At 41.9% G+C, this 11248-nt stretch overlaps 1 protein-coding gene across 1 annotated transcript; it reads right to left on the bottom strand.

Moving 5' to 3' along the window:
• Nucleotides 1-4030: 4030 nt before the first annotated feature.
• LOC124485789 (leucine-rich repeat-containing protein 58-like) lies at nt 4031-10500 on the bottom strand. The gene is made up of 4 exons (XM_047047588.1): nt 9721-10500; nt 6094-6222; nt 5590-5867; nt 4031-5397 (listed from the first exon to the last, which is right to left on the bottom strand). The coding sequence occupies exons 1-4, from the start codon at nt 10173-10175 to the stop codon at nt 5204-5206; spliced, it is 1056 nt and encodes a 351-aa protein (XP_046903544.1). The 5' UTR covers nt 10176-10500; the 3' UTR covers nt 4031-5203.
• Between the last annotated feature and the right edge of the window lie 748 nt (nt 10501-11248).

Below are 11248 nucleotides of genomic sequence, written 5' to 3'. Positions count from 1 at the left end.
TGACTGTAACAACAATACTAGGTAGCTAACTATCCAGCCATGCCATTGTCCCCAAATAAATATCAAGATTTTCACGAACAAAATTATCAACCATTCATAGGCCAACTGTCAGCCGAAGCCTGAGGTAGCGAATGGGATGTGAGCTTCAAAGTTGTTATATTCTCCAAATATCTAAAAAATAATGTTGAATTGACTAATTGTTGTAATTAGAGCTTGTTAACGTGGCGCCATGGCCTGGCCTGGCCATACCCTATCTAGTTTATTGAGGACAAAAGACGTCAGAATGGGTATTTGCGCTAAGGCTGCAAAATCAGTAGCATAGAAAGTCAGAACACCTGTACATATTTGGATAACCGTATTCAAACTATGCGCACCCGCAAGCCCCACATACATTGTAAACGGAGCCTTTGACTGACCCTGTTGCGTCCATCATTTCACAACACACGCTAAAGGCTTTAGCATGACCAAAGCGCACAAGCTCGCATGGCATTGACTTGACGCCTGAAAGTACGATGCTGTTGTCTCTGGGGACAGGGTGGCGCGTGGGACAGGGTGTAACATAGGAGAGGCTGCAGTCTTTGTGAAAATAAATAATATGAAATTATTGGCGCAGTGCAAAGGAAAAATGTTGTTTTACATGAATAATAGGTCCATAGAAAGATGAGAATTGATGATAATCATGATGTGAATAAGGCCTACATTTTAAACAAAGCGAAAACTTTCCTGACAAATCATAGGTACACTTTTCAGTTTCTTGATGTCAGGGTTCTTGAAGCTGCATGAAGGTGTAATTAAAACGTTATGGGGATTTACGGTGTGAGCCAGCATGCATGTGATCATTCCTGACAAGGGAGTGTCATCAACTGAGGGAAGGACAAGAGCTGGGAGGAGTGAGAGATCAAGAAAAAAAGTTGAGGAATAGTCAGAAGTTTGGTCCCTATCACACAGACACAGATACCCCGTGTGTGTGTGGTTGTTAACAGACCTAGGTCTCAAACAGATCTACATGCTGGAAAGGTATGAGAGATGTGCGTGTGTGTGTTCAACAGGCCCTCTGTGTAAACTGGTATGCCTATTGTGTATTTTTATGGACTCTGTGTAGCATTTGAATGCAGTCTTATGTCTGAGTGCATTTGACTCTGTACATTTTCTAAATGGCTGCAGGTGGGCAAAATATGGACACAAAAGTGAGAAAAGCTCCAATTTTGGATCCGTACAAATGTGTATACGTAAACATACACAGTTTGTCTTCCTCTAGCACCCCCCAGCAGATGGCGTTGTGAGCTGATCTAAATTGAATTATGTCTTCCAAGTCTGAATGTCTGATGTCCCTAAATATGACTTGTGATCCAAAACAATCTCAGAGAGGGAAAGATGAATAGAGTAAAAAATAGGTGACACTAACAATAACTCTCACTAGAAAGATATCTGAGAAATTGACCACCAATTCTAGGAGCTATAGATGTACAATGAAAGTCAGTTCATCTACTGACATTGAAGGAACAGGAAGCAAGAATTGTGCCCTAAACTGATTACATATAGATGAATCAAACTGCTGACCTGATCCTACAACTGGTGAATCCCAATAGCACAACACCCCTACCTTCTGAGCTCAGTCACTTAAACTGACAGAGGTCAGCTGTCAGGGAGTTATAGGGCCTCGCTGACGCTGTGAAGCTTCAGTTCTCCTCCCTGAGTAGAGTCCCATATCAGGTTCCTCAAAGATCAGGTTTAAGGTGGGATGGCCTGAAAGCAGATGGCCTAAGAGCAGATGGCCTTCAGTAGTGCTAGGGTTACTACAGGAGTAAATATTTAATTTACGAACCCAGCAGAGCAGTCAGAACATCTCGACTCAAGTAGAGAGATTAACTTTGAGAGGAGGAGAGGGGAAGGTTGGAAAGAAAAGAGAGGAAGGTTGGAAGAAACAGTAAACAAAGGTGTAATAAGAGAGGAAGATGTAAGAGTAGCAACTTGCCTTGCTTCATAGGTTTTTTTACATTTAAAAAAATGTTGACTGATAAGACTGAAGGAACAACAAACTCAATGGAAGACATCATCTTGGTTCTGAAAGGAACTGTCAGTCTTGGTCAAATGTTACCTGGCGAAAATAGTTGCACTGCGAGACTAGTCTGCTTAATGTGTAAACATTTGGACACCCCAATGCTCTACTCTGCTACACGATGAAGAGCTGTGTATTTTTTGAAGGGAAATAATATTATAAAAAGAAAACAAACAAGCCTTCAGGCCAGATCAGTGTTTATTCAGCACCATATCCTGCCATACAGTAGCAGAACCACTTCCTGTCCTGCATTGATTCCACAGTAGGCCAGAGTTCCAGAGGATTCCACTCCCTAATCCACTGGCTTTGGTGTGCAGGAAAGAATTGTTCTCCAGGCATGGCATCATGTACAATACAATAACTCCCCCTAGCCTCCCCCACCCTATCCGTCCCAGAAGAAATCCCTCCCTTGCTGTGGCACTTCCAGGTCTGCCTGTGCATGTCTTTCCTGTGTCCATGCTCAATCCCACATACCTCTCTCCAAAATACCTAACACTGACCATTGGACGGCTATGGTTTGGGATTGGCTATGCTTCTGTGTAATGTTTATTTATTTTTCACTTTGAGGTTAGTCAAAGAGATAGCTGTCATCTTTAGCTACAGTCACATTGCTTTAGCATTCTTATGCATACTGGATGCTTCACAAACGCTCACACATACATGAAAAAAGAACATGTCCAGTTTGCATGTGTAGACAAACACTCACACGCACACACAGCTCCCTTACCTTAAATTGAAAGTTCCGGTAGATTCTCTCTGGACAGTACTGTGTGGATCCAGTGTATACACCCACATACCTGGTTATCCACATTTCAAACTCATTCCAACCCCTTATTTCTTTTAATCTCTAAGTTAAAGTTCTCCTCTTTGATCTATAAGCTCTGGTGCTTGACTTAACTGTAGTGATGTCTTGAGCCGTCTGTTCATGGTTGCTTTAGTTTCATCATGGCTGCTTCGAGAGTTTGTATCAGGTTGCAGCATCCTCTGTTTGGGCACAGATATACCCACACGAGCGCTCCCTGTCTCTTTCACACACAAGGACGCATGCGCCCTCGTTTCTTTTTCAGTCAAACACCTTAAAATCTATAACTATAACATATATAACTTGACTCCATGCTGTCCACCTGGCCAATGTTGTCTGTACTAGAGTGATGTAGACACCTGCTGTTGGAAGGAGAGCGGTCAATGGCACTGATCCGATATCACACTATTCTATACCACAAAAAGTAGTACACAGCACCTGATGGCACTTCCTGGAATACTAATTAAACAAACTTTATAATCTTATCATGCCTGTATGCGAGAAATAAATGGGGATAGGGAGATTGAGTGAAGACAGACAAAGCAGGTGAATGAGAAGAATGACAACTGGGTTCTGAGGAATACAGCCCAGTCTGTGTTGACCACCAGAGATTTCAAAACATGGAATATAGAGAGAGGGACTTAGAAACAGAGAGAAAGACGAAGAGTTTGTGTCACTTTGGCAGGCCTGGTCTTGGCAAGGACTATAAAGAGATCTGCAAGACAGAATGCTCTGAAGCAAAATGCTTTGGGGCTAGGGTGTTAGTTCTGGGTTAGGGAAGAGGGCTCTCTACCATTCACCCTCTGTAACGAACTTAATGTTCATATGCAAATGAAGCAGACCCCAGCACAATGCTCCAAAGTCTAAAACAAAATGGTTGTTTAGGTTTGTGTGTATATATATACACACACACAGCTGCCTGTTTAATTATTCTAAAGCTTCTATGGTTAAAACACATCCTTTAGCACAGTTCAAACTGTAGCCAGATTAAAAGACTATTTGGAGAGAAATGATGGGAAAAGTATGATAAAGTATCAAGTTGGTTGTCCAAATTTAATAATCAATTTTTACAGAAGATAGAATAAATAAATACTTCAATATCGTCCTAAGTATTATGTCTATTGGTATGCATGCCTTCATTTACAAATTGGGAGATACCACACGTAAAATATTAAAATCACAATTTTATTATTGATAATATATACTTTACATTCTATATTTATGAAAGTGCCCAATTAGTCCAGCTCTACAGATATTATTCAATATGAGTGCTATGATCTAGTCAGTAAGGTGCCTTCTGCTTGCACACTATTATTGTGTGCTACCAGTCTTTGACTTTTAAAGGTTGGGTTTGTATAAAAACAATACATTTGTTACATTTACTCCATGTTCATATAATTCTGGTTAGGATGGTAAAAAAATTACTTTCAGATAATGACAAGACATTTTTGTTAATATTGTCACATTTCAGGGCGCAAAAATCCTTATATATTTTTTTTATTCAGTTGGTTCAGTTATTCAGTAAGGCACTATTATTTGTTATTGTAACAATAGATCAACATTTTCCTGTTGTCTAAACATCAACAAACTACTAGTGTATCTCCTCTTTACATTGAACACACACACTCAGTAGGGAACAGTAGGGTTATATTCCCACCCATGCACTCAATGTCTTGGGCACATATGTTTATACATCTCTGGAGATGCCTGTAGCCAGAGAAAACCAAGTCCTCAGAATACAAAAATACAAACAAGTGAGCCACAATTCACAATGAGTGTGTGTGTGCGCGTGTGTGCATGTATGTGTGCGTGCGGGTTAAATGTGTAATAGAAGTTCTTAAACATTTCCCAAATACACATCCTGTGGGTGAGTTGAACATTATTCATCAGTCACAGTACCTTTGTTCTCAAGCACTTTGAGGTCTCAAACTGTGCCTTGTCCTTTGAGAAGGCAGGTTCATGTGCTTGAGCCAGTGGTGAAAAACTCTTCATGCCTGGCCAGACTAAGCCTGAGGTTGTTTTTGTGTTGCGCTGCCCCCCTATGTTGGGGGGTGATCACAACACTCTGTGTTTGTGGGGGCCAATTGGCCAAGAGCAGGATCAGCTCAAGTCCATCAGCATAATAGTCTGTCTTCCTGTCTCAGCTGCCCCTATCCTTCCTCTCCCCAAATCCTTTTGCCCTTTTCATCAGAATAGCTACTCACTGATAGACAGTCTGATGACACCACTGCCTGTGTGTGTGTGTGTGTGTATGTTTGCAATATGTGTCATACACAGAGCAGGTACTGAAAAGTCAAAATGATCAACCATGGTTCCAACGTCCATTATGGTTCTGGTTCCTGCTAGCCAAGAAGCACCCTCTGTAGGCGGTCAGCAGGAACGCTGCTTTCGTCCTCTGACTCCGCGTCGCTTTGCGGGTTTGAGCTGCAGGGAGAAGTGCATTCTGGGGAGCACAGATAGTGCATGAGCGGGAGGCGGTACTTCCCACAGAAGTCGACAAACTTGATGTGGCGCACACACGAGTCAAAGTACACACCTGCGGGGCAGAGATAGACAGTCAGTACACTCCAGACTCCAACATGTATTGAGAGCCCACATTATTCAGTTTGTCAGCCATTTCAACAAAGATTTATATGCTAGTACTTCACCATAGACCCCTTTTGAGTGTGTCCCACAACGTATCCTTAGAGACTAATGCCATTCAAAAGGTGTTGTGTGAGGGACCTACCGGCACATTTGGGGTTGGGGCATTTGCTTGCCAGATCCAGGTAGTGCAGGAGGTGGGAGGGTAGATCGCATGGGGAGTAAGGAACATTCCGGCTCTTGACAGTACGAGCCGCCAGCTCCAGCAGTGAGGGAGGGTCATAAGTCATCTCCTTGACAAATCGCACCACAAGTGGATTTCCTCGGAGACTGAGCTCATGGAGGCGCACCAGGCTGAGGATCTCGCGAGGCAGGTATGTCAGTAGGTTGTTGTGAAGACTCAGGGAACGCAGTGAGTGGAGCCTGGGAGAGGGAGCAATAGATCCAAAGTCATTCAAACACTAACTCTAATCCTGTTGCCAGCACCTGATTGGCTGATTGGATTATAATTACGTGGTGGTCTCTTAGTGAATGAATATAACTGTACAATTGGTTACGATCAACTGCAGGATATGGTCAACTGCAACTGCTGATTGTGTGAGACAATGGTTGGGATGTGGTGAGCTGCAGCTGGTGGTGTGATGGTTACCTGGTGAGCTGTGGGGGAATGCTCTGGATGCGGTTGTCACACAGGACTAGGTAGCTGAGGTAAGGCAGGTTGGCCAGCTCAGGAGGGATGCAGGTGATCTGGTTACCTCCCAGATAGAGCAGCTCCAGACTGTGAGGGCGTGACAAGAGTCAAACACAGCCTTGTTCTACTTGATCAAAGTGAACCACTGCCCAGTTTCAATTGTACTAGTTTCACGTGTCTGAACATGAGGTCTGGTGCACCGATACAGTAACACAGAGGCAGGGAGAGACGTTCTGTTTCAATAGACGGTTTGAAAGACATCAGAGGCCTTGCGGCAGAATTATTCATGGTAGTGGACGTGTGTGTGCCTGGCCACTGAACATCTTTAAAGACAAGAAACCAAGTGAAGCCTCACTATGCACATATCGCATGGAGGTGATGACATGGCTCTGTGTGTGTGTGTGTGTTTTCTCCCACGAAAGTTGGCAGGTGACTCAAGTAATGGAGTGTTTGTTCCTGTAGATTTGTGTGTGTCTGAATAAGATTACTCAGTGTCAAGTCTGCAAATGAATCACCCAAATTGCACCAATGTGCAATAACAATGTACTACAAAAGATGTATATAGACAAGAACAGAAGAGACAGGGAGTGAAAGGAGTAAGCCTATTGCATGTTCGCCCATCCGGCAGACAAAACTGATGACTAGTGATGGATATAGAGAGGGAGTGGGGAAAGGGGGAGACAGTTTGGGGGGAGGGGGAGGCATTCTGTCTTCTTGGTGTTTGTCCATGCCCTTCCTTTTTTATGAGTCAGAAGGAACCCTTCCTCAATATTTCAGACTGCCTACCTAGGCTAACTGGTATGTGTTGGAAAATTATTATTAGCGAGAGAGCCGGACGATAGCTAGGTCAAAGGTGAGGGGGAGAGCAAGGATGGGAACTACGTCTTGTGTGATGGATATAGAGGGATGAGGAAGAGATAGAGAGGGATGGAAGACAAAGGATGGGAGCTCGATCAAATGTTATGTGTGATGGGTAAAGGGATAAGGAAGAGGGAGAGAGTACAGAAGAGAAGAGCTTGGTCATGTGTGATGGGGAGAGAGATAAAGAGGGGGCTGAACAGAGAGCGTGGGGGAGGGCAGAGGGTGGGATGAAGGTAATAAGCTATTTGTTATGGGTAGATAGGGCTGAGAAAGATAGAGAGAGGGAGGACACAGGATGAGAGCTAAATCATAGCTCATGTGTGATTGGACAGTTTAAGGAAGAAAGATGGAGGAAGGACAGAGGATAGGAGCTAGGTCATGTGTGATAAGGAGAGAGATAAAGAGAGAAAAAAATAAGAATATGTGCTAGAGAGGTGCGGAAAACAGAGAAAGGGGGTGGGGAAAGATGGATAAGAGGCAGGTCATACCGTAGGTGAGGGAGAGAGAGAGAGGTGTGAAAAGAGAGAAGTGGAGCAAAGAAAATAGAGAATGCTTTCTGAGCTGTTTAGGACACCTGTTTGTATGGGTGTGTAAATGAAACAGCGAGCAAAAAAGAGAGAAAGAGTTGGGAACAAAAGAACAGAATACTTCACTCAAGTCCAACACTACTGAACATACACACACATTTTCTGGCAAAAGCACTAGAATAGTCAGCATGCCCTGGTCTCACTAACAAAGAGGTGGAGGTGACCATGTCATCCTATCACCTACAGTACACTGGAAGTTTTGCCCTAACAACTAAATATTTAGCAGAACTTGTTAGAAGAGCTATTAAAACAACATTTTTAAAAGTCAAAATTCCAATCAAAAGTTTGATAAAAAAGATACATTCCAACCTGACCATCATCATAGTGTATAACCGGTTCAAGTAAGATATGGGGACAAACTTTTGACTTACAATTTGTAAAAACAATCCCATTGAGAAATCCTCAAAATACATTCCGAGTAAGCCAATAACACATGCAGTGCAAAACTAGGTTTGTTCCCAATACACTATACACGTTTTAAAAAGAGCAGTAAAGTTCTGGTATAATCACCAACAGGCTGTCCAAAAATAAATTCAATAATACTTTGCAAAAACAAATTAATAGATAAGAAGCAAGATCCCAAAATATCTCACCCCAAAACCTCAAAGTATCAAGTCTAACATTAAATGGTAATGGTACTTTACTGTTATACTTGAAACTGAAATAGAAATAGGATACAATGAAAATTGGAATGATGTAATCAAAGATCAAAACTAACTACATCGCTACTCACAAATTACCTTTAAATACAAAAGAAAGACAAATAGCCTACAAACAAAAATATAAGTAGCCTATCTGGTCATAAGCTACTAATTGAAAAGGGTATACAAAATATTGGGTACCAAAGAGGCTCTGTAAACAATGTGATAAAAACAAAATCAAACTGAGAAATAGTAGAAAGTGGAAAATAAGAGTCCAAAATGTATATAATTCCCAGTTTTTCCCCCCTTTACCAAATCAAACAATTAACCGTTCCTGGCATACACTTTATGCTAGTTGAGAAAAAGAACTAAAAAATTTAAAACAGAAGAATTTGTAACAGATTATTAATATTTAAGGAATATAGAACAAGCATGACAAATATTGAGATGATTAAATTCTTAGATTTCAATATCTTTAATATTAATATTATTATTTATACTGTCTCATCTTATATTGGTAATATCTATGAATACTGTTTTAAAACGTGATGTATATAATGTTTATGAAACTTTTTTCATCAATTATTTTCATTAAGTATTTGATATTGGATAGCCTAGCTGTTAGTATTACATTTTCATGGTTTTAATTATACTTAATTTGTTCAACTCAATGTTTACTAAACATTTGTCATCCTCTTCATGTTATCATTATAACTTTATTGTTTCTTTGACCATATTTGCATGTTTGAGAGAGTGAGTGAGTAAGTGAGTGAGTGAGAGACCTAATGTATAAGAATAAGAACAGAGAGGGGAGCAAAAATTAGCTGGTCTTTAGTCCTCCTGTCAAATCACCATAACTTGCTGCTAAACACATGAACTGATAAGACTATGTTTACAGTTTCTGCCAGGGACAGAATGCGGCTTTATAGGGACTTGGCTCATCGAGTCACAGCCTCGGTCACCGTGACCTACAGCTGGTTAAGTGGACATGGCGTAATAAAATGATGTGTACACAGCCTGTTCTTCCCAAGGCAGCTTTTCCTAGTATTAGCCTACCATCATGCCAACCAGTTTCCTGCCCTGAAAGCAGTTGTATCAACGCAGTTGTATCAACGACGGCCACGCCTACAATCAGATACGACTTTACAACTTTCCCAATAGCACTTGGCAGGATTTGTGAGGGCATCTCAAAAGCTACAAAAGTATACATGAGTATGCTGCTCAGTAGGCTACAACCAAATTAGCATATTGCAGTTGGCTAATATGTTTCTGGAAAACAACCCAACGGAAAGGGGGCATCAGTACAACCAACAACTCTTTAATTGTTACACGGGCCCACGAACTAGTGTTCTCACCGCCGAGGAGGGCACTGTCCAAGTTATTGCTACTTAGCGTGAAGCCATCAGGACAGGCTCTAGGCTAGTTACTGTAAGATAGAAGATTAGTGTAACAATAATACAGCCACAAACACTTACACCAATCCATAATAAACCTACCTGGTTAGATTTTCTATCTCCCCATGTATACTTTTGAGTCTGTTTCCCCCAAGAGAAAGCGATTGCAAACGCTGCAAGTTCATCAGCTGCCCCGGCATCACTTCAAATCTGTTTCCACTGAAATTCAGAACTTCTAGCTGCATCAAACCGAACTCTTTGGGCAGCGAGAACTCGTCTAGACGATTGTTCTTAGCTATTAATGTCCTTAGCTTGATCAACCGTGTTATGTCTTCACAGATTACCGACATCCCGTTGTTGCTGATGTCTAGAAATTCAAGGTTGGAAAAGATGCAGACTGACACGGGTAGCGAGGTCAGTCGGTTAAACGTGAGGTACAGCTGCCGGGTGTCCCGCTTGCGCTCCTCGCTGACATTGTCAAGACTCAAACTGCTTAGATTCAAACGCGACAAATCTAGTACTCCTTCACCGGGCCCAGCTCCTTCATAAGATTCCATTTTTAAAGTGTAGAGTCAAATTCACTGTCGAGGATAGAGTGGGCATGAAAATGTCTCCGTATCCCCAAATGGCTCCCCAAAGAATGAAGTCAGATAGCCCCGAAACGGCTCCGTTTGTTTCACATCAACATTCCACACTGAGACCGGACCGTTAAGATCGCTGATATGAAATAGTTCGCCATCCAATTGCCAGGCACACAACGACCTTTCATATAATCTAGGTCAGTATTTCAACTGTGCTTAAATAATCGTAAATTTTGAGTTCACTATGCATTGTGCCAAAATCTGCCTGGCTCAATCGTCAAAGTAGCCTTTCATGAGTGTATTATGTGTTTTACATGTTACAGGGTTCGCCGAGTAGAATTTAGCTCCGCCCTACTGTAGTTAACCCTATAACTCCTTATCTCTGTCGTTGACAGTAAGAGATCTTAGAATAAAAACGAGTTGCACTGAGTTCATGGAACAAATGTAAGTTATAGAATACATTATATATGAAAGTTTATTTGTTGTCGGAATATATGTATGCCTCTTTGACCGATGGCCAACCGAAAGTGAGGAGGACCACATGCTCCAGCTGTCTCAGTTCCGACAGTTATGCAATATTTTCTTGCTTTGCATTATGCAAGACCGGATCCACAGTGTGTGTGCAGAATGTAGTCTACAGCAAAAAAACAAGGCTAATCATTGGGGGGCACTGAATGTTCGCTGTTTTACCAACATCTGAGTATAAAAAATTAAATCAGTATAACACATTTGAGTACGGGTTATAATCATTACTATGGTAAAAATGAGAAATGTGCAGCCTTCTCTCTGCATCCCCCCTCGTACTGTCCCAGTTGCGTGGGGCTGGGGGTGTCCAAACCCTCCATAAGACCTGTCGATTTTAGCTTGGTTGGGGGAGGGACATCCCCCACCCACTGTTCCCATCGACGACTGAGTTTGAACACTCACAAACCAGGGCCGTAATCATAATATATATCCCAAAGTTAATCCCATGTGTACATTTTTTTTTTTTTTCAGGGGGCGACCCTCAGACTGCACAGCTGATTTCTTCCCCCCCAATGTTGACTCCA

This window comes from Hypomesus transpacificus, chromosome 23 (genome assembly GCF_021917145.1).
Source record: "Hypomesus transpacificus isolate Combined female chromosome 23, fHypTra1, whole genome shotgun sequence".
NCBI classification, from domain to species: Eukaryota; Metazoa; Chordata; class Actinopteri; order Osmeriformes; family Osmeridae; genus Hypomesus; species Hypomesus transpacificus.
The sequence above is the reverse complement of the archived record's forward strand: the minus strand, read 5'-3'. Positions and strand labels throughout refer to the sequence as shown.